The sequence below is a fragment of the Toxotes jaculatrix genome, chromosome 8 (assembly GCF_017976425.1).
Source record: "Toxotes jaculatrix isolate fToxJac2 chromosome 8, fToxJac2.pri, whole genome shotgun sequence".
Classification (NCBI taxonomy): Eukaryota; Metazoa; Chordata; class Actinopteri; family Toxotidae; genus Toxotes; species Toxotes jaculatrix.
The window spans coordinates 6003791-6021099 of NC_054401.1; the positions used below are offsets into that span (position 1 = coordinate 6003791).

Here is a 17309-nt window from a genome sequence, read left to right on the forward strand (position 1 = left end):
ATTAGAATATAGATTTACAATTTTTTTAAACATTTCAAAAGACTCAAATAATCTTTCAGGCAGTGGAACTAGGAATTGTTTGCAAAGGAAAGAAGGACCTCAGCAAGTATTTGCGAGACAACACATGACAATGGGTGAGTCACTCTCATGCTGTTGACCATTTCCTCAAAGGCTACAACTAAATGTGTTCATTTCTGATTCCCTCTATCTACACCGACTGTCATTACAAAACCTGTGACAAAAGTGGTAGGTTGATAAGTTCCATCGAAAGTTGAATAAAACACATCAATGATTAACTTTTTCTGCCCCACAAAAATGTATTGAAGTCAGTGTGTAATAAACATGTGCAACAGTTCAGTAATTTCCTGTAGGGTTTTTGTTTCTGTAGGATCAAACTCAACCGAGTTATCAGAATAAGGCGACAAAGACTCGTACTATATGAACTATGGACCCACTCAAAGTTTGTTTGAATTGCTGCCTACCCTGCCACTCCCTGCACCTCAAGACAGAACACAAACAGCCTTCGTGCAACACTCCAGACTGCAATGGCAAAACTTCAACGTGCATGGTAGTATTTCTGCAGAATCCTAATTGATTTCCATTTTGTAGTTTGCAGTATAGTGAGAACTGTTCAGTTAACAGTATACAAACTTTAAGTGTGCTCTTAAGACAGAGTGTGGTAACTCTTCTTTTAAAGCTTTAATCATTATTAGAATCAAATTTTGAATTTACTATATTTTTCCTCACTGTACAGCACGCTTTTCTGAAGTCATGAACTCAGCTCAGCAGCTGCTTCGGTCTCAGAGAGACTTGTTGTTGAACTGGACGTGTGACCACCCGGCACCCTTGCTGCGTTGGCTGCGTGATGCGGAGGTGATTTCCTCCCCACAATACCTGGCTCTGCTGGAGAGATCACCTTCCAATGCTGTGGCCCAGGCTCTAGAGACAGTATGTGCCACCGAAGAGGGCAGCCAAAACTTCCTGCTAGTGCTGAAGGAGGTGCAGGATTATTACTGTGGGGATCTGCAAGTCTGGGTGGAGAGACACTGCAAGAATGATGTCGTCAGTAAGCCTGTGGCTGCACCTGTAAAAGCTGAAGGTGGGGTTGCTTTAAAATAGAGGTATACAGGACAGACAGGTGTATTTAAAGTTAAAAGAGAGGTGAATAATATTATTTTTCAAAATCTTGCAATGCAAAGTGCACAACTAAAGACAATCAAGTTTTACTAGCTGAGGTGTGAGAAAATTATTAACAGGCTACAATCAACTGTGATATCTTGCCAAGTAGTTTTTGCTGACTTTGCCAGTGAAGGAGAGTAAATACATAAAGGCTATGATAAGTGAAATTTTAGTTAGTTACGTGAAATGAGTGAAATGTTTCAACAACAAGGTGGGACAGTGATTCATGCTCAGGATGAATTGCTTTGACTTTGATGATTTACTCAATTTTTGTCTTGTTCCATCATCAGGTCAAAATGTTAAACTTTTTGTCTAAAACTTTGGACTTGAAACAACTGACATTTCCGTCAGCCTAATTGGAACATGTTCACCAGCTTACAAGCTAAGATAGTGAACATGGAAAACACTAAACATAAACATGTCAACATTGTCACTGCGAGGGTTAGCATTGCTGACATTAAAATTCAATGCAGAGAAGTAAAAAAAGTACAGCCTCACAGAGCTGCTACTGTGAAAAGTGCTCAGGAAAATCAGTTTCCTCTCAATTTGACATTTTAAATCAAAAGCTTGGTACATAAATAAAAATGTAGCTTTATACCATGTAATATCACATTTATCGTATATGTTATTTAGTATATGAATTCTGTGGCATCCACAGATAAGAAGCATAAAAGCCCATTTGCTAAACTACTCAAAGGAAAGAGCAAGGGATTCACCCTGACTCCTGAGGTTAAAGGTATGGATTTATTATTTCATCAAAAACTAGATTTTACAGTGCTGTACAGTGCGTTTTCTTTCTCATGATAAAAATACTTACATATATGATGATTTATGAAGGTAACCATGTCATTCTGTTCATCATGCAGCTAAAGAAGAACTGAAATCTAGCAGGAGTGTAAAGCTTGCCAACATCCGAGGTATGTCAAAATAGGTGATCTCAAGGAGATGAGCCGCATATTAATCTCATCGGAAACTGAACAGTAATTTCATTACAAATGTTTTTTGATAATACATTTCATCTCCTTGTCTACCCCTGCAGTTCCCATTTCCGCCCATAAAGCAACCCTACTGAAACGCACAGAGCAGTTAAAGTCTTACTCAGAGGGCGAGGGAGTGGCTTCAAACTCAGCTTCTCACATCGAGATCCGCTACACTGACCTTTTCGTAACAGAGGATAATGACTTCGTTGACAGCAGCCAACATGAGTATTTTGATTTGGCGAGCAGACGAGCTCGCATCTATGTCCATCAGGCCTGCCAGCGCATCCGGCCATGCCATCTGTTGAGCCCTGAGGGGACATCGGGAAGGTCCCCGAAAAGGGTTAAAGTGAAGGGTATTGCTGGTATCGGAAAGAGCATAGCAGTACAAAGACTGGTCTATGAGTGGGCAATTGGGAAGAGCATGCGTGAATTCACCTGTGTTTTTGACTTGCGCTTCAGAGAGCTCAATCTCATTGAAGCACCACTGAGCTTTCTGGAGCTCCTCGGGGAACGGTTTCGGTACCTGAAGGCAGTTTTACCCGACCTTTTAACCTCACCAAGCTCTTTGCTCTTCATCTTAGATGGATTAGATGAGTTCAAATTCCCCTTGGACTGGAACAGTCCCGGCAAAAACATTAATGTGGATTCGAAGGTGCCAGTGTCAGAGCTGATGGTAGCTTTAATTAAGGGAAGCTTTCTCCCAGAGGCATCGGTCATTCTCACAACAAGACCATCTACTGAAGCTCCCAAGGATTTCTTCCAGAGATGTTGTGTGGTGCTGGGCTTTGAAGAGGAACAGGTGAAGGAATATACCAGCAAGTTCTACAAAGACAGGAAAGTGGCTGAAAAAGTCTACGATTACATCTTGAACAATGACAACCTTTTCGTGCTGTCCTTCATCCCTCTGTATTGCTACATCATCTGTACCGCTATGGCCGAGTTTTTCTCTTCAGGGACACAAGATGCTGAGGACTCAAAGTCTCTAGAGCTGAACCCACCCAGAACAGTCAGCGAGGTTTACTTCTGCTACCTGTTCACGGCAGTCAAGCACCATGCACTGAGGGGGAGTGCAGAGAGAAGCACACCTAGATCTGAAATTCTCTCACTAGCTAAGCAACAACTGACAAACCTGGGTAAACTGGCTTATGAAAACCTTCTACAAAAGAAGATAATGTTTGACAGAGAGGATTTGAAGAACTACGGTGTCATACCTGCAGATGTCCAGAGCACCTTTCTCTGTCACATCCTCCAGCCTCTAAAGGAGGAGACAGTGGAGATGTTTTCCTTCTTCCACTTGACTGTTCAGGAACATCTAGCTGCCCTCTTTTGCGCAATCAGCCTCTTCAGCCAGGAGGACATAATCCAAGCTCTGGACTTCTGGTGCTTTGGGATACATCCACCATCCTCCACTGCTGCACCCCTGCAAAACACAGACCTCAGCATGGACAAGCTGGAGAGCCTCCAGATGTTCACACGCTTCTTCATGGGAATGCTGCGAGCACGGCTGGCAGGTCAGTTGAATGGCCTTGTTCTTTCCCCCATGGACCAAGGGGAGGGCATCCCCACCAGCCTGGGTTTGTGGTTTCAAGACCAGTTCAAGGCCAGGAAGCTGGAAAACCAGACAGCCCTGAATCTTCTCCACTGCCTGATGGAGTTTCACATGAAGGAAGCCACCAGTATTGCGGCACCTGAGATCAAGAAACTCAACCTGTTTAAAATGAAGCTGAGTGTTGTGGACTGTGCAGCCATGCACTATGTGCTGCAGTTTTCCCCACACAAACTGCAGGAGCTCAACTTAGGCTACTCCAACATTGGAAACAGAGGGTTACAAAGACTGGGGCCAATCCTACATCGCTGTGAATCTCTCTAGTGAGTGACTGATTTTATATTAAATTATCAAAGAGATAAGAATTACCATATGAATACTGGGCATTGAAAAGAAGCCTAGTGTTTAATTTCCTGACTGCGTGGAGCTTCTCTCCATCTTCTCCTTGTGTCTGCATGCTTGTCTGTCTGAGTGAATGAAAGGAATGAATGGACTGCCAAAAAACAATGTCAGCCTAATGTTTTTCTGCTCTCTTACAGTTTGAGATACAACTGCCTTGACAGACAAGCGGCTATTTTAGAATCTGCGATTCTGAGATCAAATGAGTGCCAAGTGAAGAAGCTATTGTAAGTCATTACAGAGTGTTTATTACAACTACTGTAACACCACTTTGAAAAATATACATTAAGGGCTAATAGTTATGAGGGTGTAACTGTCATAAAATGCATGAATTAACAAATGCTTGAAGGGATGTATTAGTCCAACTCATTATTTATTATGAAAAGTCACTGTCAGTATCAAACAGTAGTGAAACAGTGTTTGCTGCGGGTCTCATGGCACTGACTGAAACAAACAAAAAAAAGTCTCCTGCGTGCGCAATCCATTGACACACCAGTCTAACTTGTATTTTACAAGATGAATAATGTCTCCTGAATTTACTACAACACAATTCTTCTATTTATCTATACAGTATGTGTGGCAATAACCTGGGTCCAGAGGGGGTTTTGGAGCTGTGGAATGCTCTGGAGCACAACACCACTGTGGAAGAACTCTATCTGGACATCACTGGCATCACAGAGAGAGGAACAGAAAACATTGTCAGCTGCCTCAGCAGAAACACCTCACTGAAGACACTGACGTAAGATTAAGACAAAGCAACTTCTGCTCAGTGCTCTCAATGTTACCATGTATGAAAATACTGCCATCTAGTGTGAGTTACATCTTATCAGAATGAACAGTAATAATTTCTACCTGGTTACTTTTTCCTTCATCAGCATTGTTGGAAATGATATCGGAGAGCTGGGGAGGAGGAGGCTGAGGGAGCTGGGGCAAAATCGACCGGAACTCCGAATTATTGAAAACTTTGTGGATGACCTTGGATTACTTCAGGCATATCTGGACTGGGTGGATGAGATCCGGGCTGACAGAGACCAGATGGACTCAGTGAAGAATGTAGACGCCCTGCAGTCGGTGCTGAAGGGGCTCCAGGTGGTAGGAGAACAGGTGGATAAAGGAGAGAACACAGAAAAAGCCAAGGAGCTCCAGACAAAGATTGTAGAGTTACTGAAGTCCTCTACCAATCTGATTGGACAATGAAACCACAAGTTATTTAGAGTATTTTGTGTGAGGGCAGGGCTCCATCTGAAATGGTTTTATACCAAACAAATGTCTATATTTGTTCATGCAAAGCCCATATAACCTTTAAAACATGAAATTGTTTGCTATTTGGCGTAATAATAATCCTAAATGGTAATTTCAGTGGTATTTTTTTTCTTACCTTTATCAAATGTGCCAGGCCAATTTGTGGCAAAGGGAAAAGTTACCACTTTATTTGCAATATTTTTTACACATTGCATTTTAATCAAAAAGAAAATGTGTTAATTACAGAAAGTGGTTGATTTAGAGATTATCAGCACTGAGCTACAGACCATTCTGAGGTTTGACTTACATTTGGAATTTGTGACCGAAAAATAATGACATTCACGGTGAAGGTCACACACTTGTACTTGTGTAAGTTCCTCAATTTCAACATAATTCAAACAACTTTGCTAAAACTGCAAACTCATATCTAAGGAACTTGACTTGCCTTTGCATCTTTTATCTTTGTGGACCACATATCTAATACAAATGTAAGTAAGTTTTATTTCAATAAGAATCATAGGAAAAAGTCCAAATTTAGGATTAAAGCAGCTGGGCTTTAGATCAATCGTCAAATATGAGTGAATTCTGAGAGGATGCAAAAGAATTCATCATTGTGAGATCTGAGAAATTTCTAGGCAGTGTATTATGGTTTTCTGACATACTTTGACATACTAGCTAATGCAGTCTAGCAAAACAGTCCTGCAATAAAACCTGCCTTCGCAAAGGTGATAATGCTGTTTGTGTTGATACTGTTTCAGTGAGGTGTTGACTCAACTATGCAATCATTTTGAAGTATGTAATTTATGGTATTGTTGAATTGTATTGCATTGTCTGTACAAGACATGTCTGTACAGCAGCACCACAGACTGCAGCCTCCAAAATGGCCATTTAGTTGAATTAACTTCTCTGTAAAAAACTTTCAATAAAAACTGAATATTATAACCATCATGAAGGAGGATTTGTTGCTGGACTGTTGCATTAGACTGCATAGGTTTTAGCTCAGTGTACCTAATAAACTTATATTAATAAATTTTTGTCATAGTCTGTTTTGGCAAATCCTCCCTGTTTTGTCTTATCTCTCAAACAAAGGGTGTTATCACAGTTACTACCTTGTTGTGAAATTAGCGGCAGATGTTTGAACAGATGAAAAATATGTTTATTTTTTCAAAGTAGTTCATGTTTCTTCCCCTTTTTCATTACCATGATCAAACGTTCATAAAAACTCTGTCAAATATATATGAGAAATGGTTTTTAAAAATGTTTATTTTTGGTTTTACAAATAATAACTTTCAAAGTAGTAGTCTATTAGTGATAAACAGCTATACTGCATCATTTTGCCTTCAAAGGCTGCAAACACAGTGAATCATGTATAATTTAATTTGTATGGGATTCTAATGAAAGGCTTAGAGGCTCACTCATCGTCAGATGGTTTCAAACTTGATTTTCTGACTCTCCTGACAAAGATGGCCAGAGCTCTGAATCTTCTTCTTATGAGCTGTCTGCTACAAGGTGAGATGAAGTTTATTTATATTTGGACTAGTAACTATAAAGATGACAAAAACTACAAAAAATATATGATCAGTTTCTCAGCAACCGCTATCTTTAATTGTTCTGTATACATCCAAATTTGCCCATAGTAGTTAGAATTTTCATGATTCTATGGATATTTTTTTTAGCCAAGATTTTAGAAAGGCATTTTGGCCTTTCTGTTGTAAAGTTGTGTGTTCTCTTCTTCAAGGTCTGTTTTTTATGTTTCAGGTGCCATGTGTCAGGTTTTTGAGGTCATTATTCAAAAGTCAATTGAGGCTCTGAGAGGATCCTGTGTGACCATCCCCTGCTCCTTTGGCATAGAGAACAAGTATGAAAAAGATTTAGATGACACATGTAAAGCAATATGGAAACGTAAAAGTGATAACAAAATTGTATTTGATAGTGCTGAACAAACTAGAAAAATTGGAGAACTCGTGGGAAACCTGAAAAAAAAAGATTGCACCACAACCCTCAATAACGTAGTTCCTGATACCAGCAACACATATTACTTCAGACTGGAGTGTGACAATAAACTCAAATATAATTTTGACAAGGATAACAAGGTGGTGAATGTATTGTTCAAAGGTAAGTTCTGATATCAAATCTATTGTCTATTTTCACCCAGCTGTGGATTTACTGAGTATTGCAAATCAAATAATCCATCTTAAAGTAATGATTGTTTAATTAGTGACTGGTTCAAATGCACTGTCCTACCAGCTGATCCTCCCTCACCGACTCTGACTCCGTCCACACTGGAGGTGAAGGAGGGAACCTCAGTGAGTTTGAACTGCTCTGCTCCAGCTCCCTGTCTGTCTCATCCTCCAACTCTCACATGGACCCCCAACCTGGGTGACAGTCAGGAGACACTGCAGGAGAATCAGGACAAAACTAAAGTCAAGATCTCTGTTCTGACCTTCACTGTTTCTCACCTCCATCATGGAACGACCGTCTCCTGTAATGCCACCTACAACAAACAAGATGGCAGCACTGAGTTGGCCATTGGAAGAAGTTTAGCACTTAATGTTTCATGTGAGTTTGTCATATTGAGTCATATTTGATCACACTGAGGTTGATCTGCAGCATTGTAAACTTTAGTTACTAAACCAGTTACTAAATTTCCTCATTTTGGGAAACACCTCCACGTAAATACACCCCCCCCCCAGTAAAGTATGAACGCTTTTACTTAAAAGCGTTAACTGTGAGGAATGTTAACTCTAGACTCTACAAGACTGACCTAAAACATAAGCGATACTTCAGTGCTGTAGACGGCCTATAGCTGATGCCATTTGACCACTTCATTATATCGATGCTGAACACCCTGAAAAGTGATCACAGGTGAAATAGATCGATTTCTGAGCAATGTCAACGGCATGGAAATGGGGTTTTGCAGAACTGCAGACATGAATGACCTGTTTTGAGGTAGGACAGCTCACACTGTTATTGTCGCCAGCTAGTAACGTATAGATTTCAAAGTAAAAGATCAGACATATACATGATGTTGAGATCTATGATTTTGTACAGTTTGTTGCAGATCCTAATAATAATCTGGCTCTGGTGGAAGAAAGTGCTGTTGTACTTACTATGTTTTATGATAATACATCATTAACTTTATCAGACTTTTTCCATTGTAAGAGCTAGACAGACATGTAGGATCTTTGGTGCTGGCAGAGGTCTGTGGTCTACTGAGCATCATTCTATTTATTAATATTATAACCTCACCTTCCCCAATCAAACTACATTTTCTGTCCTGCTACATTCTTTACAGTTGCTCCACAGATCCTGTCCACCTCTGATTGCACCAAAACCAAAGCCCAGCTCAACTGTTCCTGTGAGACTGTGGGAAACCCTCCTCCCATTTTACAGTGGCATTCGGATGAGTTACCTCTTAATCTTTATGACAACGTTTCACTCAGCTATGAGCACTTGAATGTCACAAGTATGAGGAGTTTCATCGCTGTGAATCAATCACAGGAGAAGGATTTTTACACCTTGCTCTGCCGCAGCTCCAACTCTCTGGGATCTGTTACTCAGCGGTTTTATCTCTACAGGCTTAGCGGTCAAAACTCGGGAGAAAGTCCAGGTTTGTCATTGTGCTGAAAACAAACATTTTACTGATTAGTGGGGAACTATTAGGATTTCTTGAAATTCTAATCAACTTCATCAGGAAGTGCTGTATTCTTTACCTGTGCACAGTATATATCTAGATTTAATGTTTCTGTTTTAAAAATTTTCTGCCTTGGAAGCTCCCAACAGCTTTGCACACTGTGTGGGGAGATGCATTTAAGGGGCATTTCAGTTATTTATAACCCTCTTGGTGTCAGCTCCTAAAATTAACCTTTATCATATACACATATATTTGTAATGATATGTCAAACGTTGCCCCCCCCCCCCCCCCCCCCCCCCCCGAAAAAAAAAGAAAAACAAACCCTATTCCACCAATGACAACCCATCAAGCTCCTTGTATCTTCAAACACAAAAAAACATCACCTTTCCTGACCATAATTTTGTCTTCTCTCTCATACAGAGTGCTCAAGTGAAAAGATATTAACAATCTTCATCACCACAGTTGGGGTTTTGACAGCAGCTCTAGTATCTTCTCTACTCTTTGCTGTCTGGTAGGTATTATCCTGGGAAACCATGATGGCTCAGACAACTACAGCCACTAAACTGCTACTGCTAGTGTTTGTTTTCTAGCTTTTTCAGCTCTGCAAATTGACCAGTCTCAAAATCAATTAATCAGCTCTAACTATAAATTGACCTGACTGCCCTTGTAGCAACGCTTGTAATTTAAGTAATTTAAGTTAGTCTAAGCCCCCCCCCCCCCCGGCCCCAACTTTTCTCACTGATCACATTTCTACATTCTGTTAGCTAATAGATGAGTGGACAGAAAATCAAGTATGTCCATATAAGTTGGATGAAGTATCCTATTGTATTTTTTAGGGCTCACAGGACTGGCTGCCATAGCCCTACAAAGAATCAGTGCACAGATGACAAAATCCCAACTGTGATGAGTCAAGTGACAAGTCACGAAGGAAATGAGGTACACAGTCTCCCGTTAAACAGAAACATGCAGCAAAACATCTGTACCATGGATGTTCTTTCATTTATTTATTAATTTTTCAGGTGTCTATCGCACCAGATGAAGATATTTATGCCAACACATACATGATTAGAAAGACGAATGAACCAAATACTCATCTAGGACATCAACAAGTGGCCAAGAAAAACTCAGAAATGAAGGATGAGGAAGGGAGTGATGTGGCTTATGCCAGTGTGATTTGGAAAATCAAGAACAAAAAGGACGGAGAGCCATCTGGTAGCTCCTATATGGAGGAGGAGAGGTACGCGACTGGAGGAGTGTGCAGAAATTTTGTGAGCAACGCACGGGAGAAGGGGAGCATCTATGACAACATTGTGACTGGAACACAAAAAGCAGGGAAGGCAGTGCATACTGAATATGCCCAAGTTAACTTTTAAAGACACAAATTTTATGCACAAATAGAACTTATTCTATTTAATTTTTGTTGAAGCTGTTTCATTTCTATGATAAGCTTTTGTTGGTGGTGGTGGTGGTGTTTGTGGTAATGATAATACAAGACACATTGTCAGTGTTTTGTGCCTTGTGTATGTACATAAATGGGTCACTGTAAACTACTGCCTCAGGAATTACCACACGTCTCTTACCATCTCATGAAAATAACAGATTCAAGGACCACAGAGTCTATAAATCAGAACGAACAGTGAAATAAAGTATCGGTGTTAATGTTATTGTGTTTCCCCTCTATACGTGATGATAGCTATTAATGACAGTTTTACTTTCAGTTTAAGATGTTCTCATGGATGTGCATAGACATTATCAGTGTTTATGACACCATGACACTAATTATAATGTTATAGTGATTTGATGAATGTGCTGTTTCTACGGCTTCATATATTGTACTATAAAGGTATAGCTTGCTACATTTGTTAATTGTTATTTGAATGTTTCAGCCGTTAATACATTAACATCAAGTGAAAGCCGACATCCGATTGAATAAGTTGGCTGTGCAGTGTGTAAGGTATCAATAAACTCTGGAATTATTTTTATTAATCACCAATTGAAGGTATGTTTCACCTCCATCAGACCATCTCATGTACTGCCACCTACAATACACCAGATGGTGCTAAATCTAATACCAGCACAAGTTTTTTTTTTTTTTTTTTTTTTACTTTGTTTCAAGGTCTAATCTGTCACTGAGGAAAATAAGACAGGAAACACCACCCTCCTTTTAAATATTGAAATATAGAAGGTGTTTTAAAGGTCAGTCTTTGTGAGTGTTAACAGCTGTTTTCTTACCAGTCTTGTAGAAATATTCAGCATCAAACTTCTTTCCTTTATACACTTCTTCATCCTCTCATGCTGGACTGAGAGCAGACTGGATGCCTCCCACCACTGGAGACAGCAAACAGACAGTAAAGCAATGAAGTTTGATGTTGAACTTGAAATAGTTTTCTTAGACTGGCAATTAAACAGCTGTTAATGTAAAGTGGTAGCACCACATCCCAGTGATATTATCATCCTGTCATTTCCTGTAACTAGTATTTCTCATTCTCACACTCACTGACACTTTTGTGTCGCATGTTTAAATATATTCCTGACTGCTTTGCTAAAATGTAACCTCACATCAGAGGAACTTGACGTCTCTACAGACCTCATGACAAAGTAAGTCATAATTTCAATATGGCACAAAAGAATATCAAAAGTTTAATCTGGGATAATTTGATTTTGTTGATTTACTGGGCTTTGTATTCATTATCTTGAATACAAGGCTTGAAATAAAGGAAAAAACTGCATTGCAAGAAGTGAGATATTTTATTTTCTTAATGTTGACACCTTCAGACCAAAAAGTGTAGTTTTCAAAGGCATTTTTCTTCTCCACAATATTCATGAAATATTTTTTCAGCTGAACGACATTTATCTCTACAGTGAGATCTTGTAGCAGTATTGGCCTCAGTCAAGTCTTTCAAAGCAGCACTGATTAGTTCAAATAATGCATCCCTATTTAACTTTAAAAGCAATAATGAAACAGTGACTGAACATATGTGCTGCATGACACTGCTGCTAAGAGGTTATAACCCTCTGAGAAGAAAGAATGAGATTCTGTCTTGATCAAAATATCATTTTTCATGATTAATAAATGAACTTAAAATGTCACATGTGATCAGAGTAAAGGAAAGAAATGTCCCAAACATGTAAACACTTGTCATCTGTGATCTCCAGACTCCTTTAAACTTTACATTCTCCTGACAAACTAAGATGGCTGGAGCTCTGACTTTCCTTCTCATTGGTTGTCTGCTGAAAGGTGAGTTCAAGTGCATTCACATCTGGTTTGAAAACTATTTAGAGTAAAGAATGTCTGAGTTTGTAATGACAAGATCAGAATCCTACAAAATAAAAGATGCAGTAAAATCTTTGACCAGCCTTTTCTTATTTAACAGGGATAAATGTTTGATTGCTTCCTGAATGTTGAAAAAATTACCCTGACATCATGGTATAGTAACAGTAATCACTGTGGAGCAAGGAAATAGAAAATTACATCTACACTGCTGCTGTAAAATACTGTTTCCTTTTCAATGTTTTGTGTTTCAGGTTCCCTGTGTGAACAGTTTAAGGTCATTATGCCGCAGACTGTTGAGGCTCTGAGTGGATCCTGTGTGACCATCCCCTGCTCCTTTGACATAGACACCAAATTTGACAATGACTTAGATGACACATGTAAAGCAATATGGAAACGTAAAAGTGATAACAAAATTGTGTTTGATAGTGCTGAAAAGCCTGGAATAAATGGAGAACTGAGGGGAAACCTGAAAGAAAAAGATTGCACCACAACCCTCAGTAACACTGTTCTTGATACCAGCAACACATATTATTTCAGACTGGAGTGTGACAATGAACTCAAATATAATTATGACAAGGACTTCCCAGCAGTGAATATATTGTTCAAAGGTAAGTTCTGATATCAAATCTATTGTCTATTTTCACCCAGCTGTGGATTTACTGAGTATTGCAAATCAAATAATCCATCTTAAAGTAATGATTGTTTAAATAGTGACTGGTTCAAATGTACTGTCCTACCAGCTGATCCTCCCTCACTGACTCTGACTCCGTCCACACTGGAGGTGAAGGAGGGAACCTCAGTGAGTTTGAACTGCTCTGCTCCAGCTCCCTGTCTGTCTCATCCTCCAACTCTGACATGGACCCCCAACCTGGGTAACAGTCAGGAGACACTGCAGGAGAATCAGAACAAAACTAAAGTCAAGATCTCTGTTCTGACCTTCACTGTTTCTCACCTCCATCATGGAAAGACCATTTCCTGTACTGCCACCTACAGCAAACAAAATGGCAGCACTGTGGCATCTGTTAGCACAAGTTTAACAGCTGATATTTCATGTGAGTCCATTTATCCTCGACTAAAATCCTTGCACTATAATTTAATTGATTGCTTAGCTCTTAGTTTTCATTACCTCGTTTGCATTAGGGCTGAAACATTTAGTCAAATAATTTTAACCTATTCTTCATTAAAGAAAATACATTTGGAAAAAATCATTTGTTCTAAAAATGAGGTTTTTCTGCATTTATTTTTTTTCAACCGTTGTAAATTGAATATTTTTCCCCCATAGACCCTCAACTGTATAAAGACAATATGCAATAAAATTATATAAATACAAAGAAAAATAAATATGTTACTAGTGAACCACTGGTAAAACTAAGGGTTGGGATGAAACAGCATTTTACTTTCCATTATGAAATGTCTTTGTTCTCAACTTTTAATTATTTTGTTAAATCAGTACATGCTGCTACTTATTTCTTTCAAACCTGATTTAAAGTGTCTCCACCTGGCTCTCAGCTTGTCTGTCCTCTCTTTATTACAGTTCCTCCACAGATCCTGCTCTCATCTGACTGCACTAAAACTGCAAGCCAGGTCAACTGTTCCTGTGAGACAGTGGGAAACCCTTCTCCCATTTTACACTGGTATTTGGATGGGCTACCTGTCAGTCACTCTGAAACATTTGCAGTCAGAAATGAGTCTCTAAATGGCACAGGTCTGAGGAGCATCATCACTGTGAATCAGCCACAGTGGAGAGATCTTTCCACCTTGGTCTGCCACAGCTCCAACTCTCTGGGAACTGCCAGTCAACGCTTTCATTTCAAAAGCCTTGAGCAACAAATCTCTGCAGGAAGTGAAGGTGTGTCTTTTGTGTTTAGCTTGTAAATGTTCAGGTTTAGCTTGGACTATTTATTCAGAGACATCTCTTTTTAGATAACAGAGAGAGGTACATGCACAACCCTCAAAAGTTCTGAAACATTCCCATTTTTCCAGTTTTTGTTGAAATTTCAGCAGTTTTAAATGTTACAAATGTAAGTGGTAAACTGGTCAAGTTAAAAAAAACAAAAAAAAAAAAACAGGAAAAAGAAAAAATGTTTGATCACCAAAAACTAAAAAAACAAACAAACCGTGTATTTCATAGAAAAGAGGCCTTTTTACAGGCAATAAGAAACTGGCTAACAGGGTTAGGCGTCAACAACTTTCATGCAGCAATGGATGTAAATTAATCCTAGAAAATGAATGCAAACACTTGCAATAACAACACGTGCAATAGAAAAATAGAAAAAGCAGAACAATAACAACACAATAAGAATACAGTACTGTAGGAAGAAGTTCTGTGTATTGCGATCAGAATATTGAGGAAAAGGCAAGTGACTAAGGAAGACAGACTGGTTGGCCAGGAGTTCGTCCTATAGCAAGATTAGAAGCCAACATTATAGGAATTCAACCAAACAGTGGCTTCAAATAAATTCAGTTCAGTTCAGTTTTATTTATATAGCGCCAAATCATAACAGACATTGTCTCATAACCATATAACCATATTCTATATAGAGCAGGTCTAGACCATACTCTTTATAACATTATCTACAGAGACCCAATATTTTGCCCAAGAGCAAGCACTTAGCGACAGTGGCATGGAAAAACTTTAACTTTTAACAGGTAGAAACCGTGAACGGAACCTGGCTCACAGTGGGCAGCCGTTCAACATGGAAGCACAGTCTCCAGACGTAAACTATATGGAGCTGTTTTGAAATGAACTGGACAGAAAGTGAAGCCAAATCAGCCTACAAGAGCAATACATTGGTGGGAACCTCTGCAAAAGTTTTGGGACAGATTTTTCTGAGCAGTGTTTGATTTCCATTGTAGAAAGAACATCATGAGTGTGTTCAGTGATTCTGATTCAATGATTGAATTGATCTCCAGTTGTTAATGCTTTCTGTGCTTTAGTATCAGATAGGTAGTGAATGAGGAAGTAGTAATAGAAGACTTAGTTACTTTGCAGTGTGTTTAATATGATCTGAGGTAACAACTTACCAAGATGAATACTTTACACAGTATGTCCACACGTCTACGAGGAGAATTACCTCTGTCTCAGTGATTTCTTCATTTTAATCTTCCATTGTCCTTGTGTGTTTCAGGTCATGTGACATCGTCAGTCTTCATCACCACAGTTGTTGCTCTACTAGTACTAGTATGTGCTCTGCTGTGTGTAATCAGGTAGGGTAACAGCTTGAGACATCAATTTTTTTTTTTTTTTTTTTTTTTTAACTCTGAGGGAAACACTGTGAAATACTATCTATGCAATGTTTGCCTGGATCTTCATACATTGTATTAAGTCACTCACCAGCACTGATGGCTAATATTAGGTTTCATGTCAATCAGCACTATTCATCAACAACAACATGTCCATCATCTCCGTGTTGGTTAGTTTCAACATTTGACTGTCACCCCTCTCTGTAATTTGTTTGTTTTCCATGTTGCTTTTGTTTTCAAGATTATTCTCTTCAAACATATCAGAGTGTTTCCTTTCAAAAATGCACATATTAAAATGTTGATTGCCAGACTTATATGACCCACCTTTATAGCAGTGGTTGTCATGACAGTTACAACAGAGATCAAATCCATTCTTATGATATTTTGTATTTGCTGATGAAGATGGAAAAAACAAAGATGAGTCCCATACAACAATGTATGTTGAATGTTCTTCTGTATTTATCAGGGCTCAGAGTCGGTGCACAGGTGACACCAGCGTTGCTATGAGACAATTTCTCGCAAGAAGCGAGGGAAATGAGGTACTTTGACTTAGAGCCAGGTACTTTTCTGATTCAAACAGAGATTAGCAGAATATCTGCACCACTGACATTGTCTCGTTAATTGTAGGCACCCAACATAACAGAAGAGGACATTTATGTCAACACCGATAGGCTGAGACAAGCAGATGTCCCCCACCCTGCAACTATGCCTGAGCCAAACAGCACCAATTTACCAAGCAATGCAGAAGAAGCCAGAAAAATTTCAGGGAAGAAGATTGAGGAAGGGACAGGTGTGGTTTACTCCAGTGTGAATTGGAAGAAGAAAAGCAAGAAGAAGCAGCAAGAAGAATCTGTGGACATGGATCCACCCGGTGGCTCCTGTCTGGTGGAGGAGAGGTGCATGGTGGGAAGCATGAGCAGAAACTTTGTGAGCGACGCACTGACGATGGGAAACATATTTGATGAAGTGGAGCCAAGAAATATGAAGAGGGATATGGAATGTGAATATGCTCAGGTTAAATTTAAAGGCAAGGGCGCTTTACACAAATAGATCACTGTTTTGTTGGTGGTTGAGGCTTTTAATCAAACTACAACGTGTAAGTTTACATAATAATTAGACACATTTGTTTTTCGGGTCATGAGTTTTTTTAAGATCTAAACTGATTGTGGATTTTTTTGTCACTAAAAATTTCATCGTTTCTACTGTGTTAATATAAAACAATAAAAAATGTTATGCACTCATTTTTAATTTTTACTTATATGCTTATGTTGGTCAAATGTAACTTAAGAGCAGCCCTGCTGTTTCACATTTATTCTGCAGCATGGCAGACTGTATTGTGTTTAGTGGATTGCTTTCACATTTGCTTTTTGCTTAAACTGAACTGACTGTAAATGCATAGAGGGAGAAAGAGACAGGCTGATATAGAGTATGTGCAGGGTTTTTTCAATAAAGTTTTGTTTTATGTCTAAATTAGTACGTGTTTATTCTTTCAAGACCTTTCCACAGAAGGCATTTTGCTCTGTCACTGAAAGAAATGTAACACAGGACGCCTGTGTTCCACTTTGGTGAGTTGGTTCCAGACTCCTGCTATTGTGCTGGCTCACTGGTTAAGGCTTACAGGGACACTTGATCTAATTTAAGTATCATTAATGAAATTTGTTTGACCAGTGTTTTTCCTATTGTAACATGTCACAAAGTGTGCTGTGAAAAAGGTCTGAACATTTTCATCAATCTATAATTTTGTATTTATTGTATGTTAATGCATCTTGTCCTCGAGTCTGAGTTTTAGACATGTACTGTTAAAAGAGCGGG

General features: G+C 39.1%; 2 protein-coding genes across 3 annotated transcripts; both read left to right on the forward strand.

Moving 5' to 3' along the window:
• Window positions 1-5786: 5786 nt before the first annotated feature.
• Window positions 5787-11595, forward strand: LOC121186111 (sialic acid-binding Ig-like lectin 14). 2 transcript variants are annotated; one of them, XM_041044743.1, is made up of 8 exons: window positions 5787-5834; window positions 6810-6855; window positions 7105-7461; window positions 7594-7905; window positions 8642-8956; window positions 9401-9491; window positions 9817-9916; window positions 10000-11595. In XM_041044743.1, exons 2-8 carry the CDS (start codon window positions 6810-6812, stop codon window positions 10351-10353), a joined length of 1575 nt encoding a protein of 524 aa, XP_040900677.1. In that variant the 5' UTR covers window positions 5787-5834; the 3' UTR covers window positions 10354-11595. The 2 variants fall into 2 exon arrangements, with proteins under 2 accessions (XP_040900677.1, XP_040900678.1); XM_041044744.1 differs by lacking the exon at window positions 5787-5834 and having other exon boundaries at window positions 6743-6855.
• A 577-nt stretch (window positions 11596-12172) lies between these two features.
• LOC121185533 (sialic acid-binding Ig-like lectin 13) lies at window positions 12173-16650 on the forward strand. Its single transcript, XM_041043749.1, has 7 exons — window positions 12173-12218; window positions 12506-12862; window positions 12995-13231; window positions 13789-14103; window positions 15383-15461; window positions 15964-16036; window positions 16125-16650. Exons 1-7 carry the CDS (start codon window positions 12173-12175, stop codon window positions 16545-16547), a joined length of 1530 nt encoding a protein of 509 aa, XP_040899683.1. The 3' UTR covers window positions 16548-16650.
• The last annotated feature ends 659 nt before the right edge of the window (window positions 16651-17309 follow it).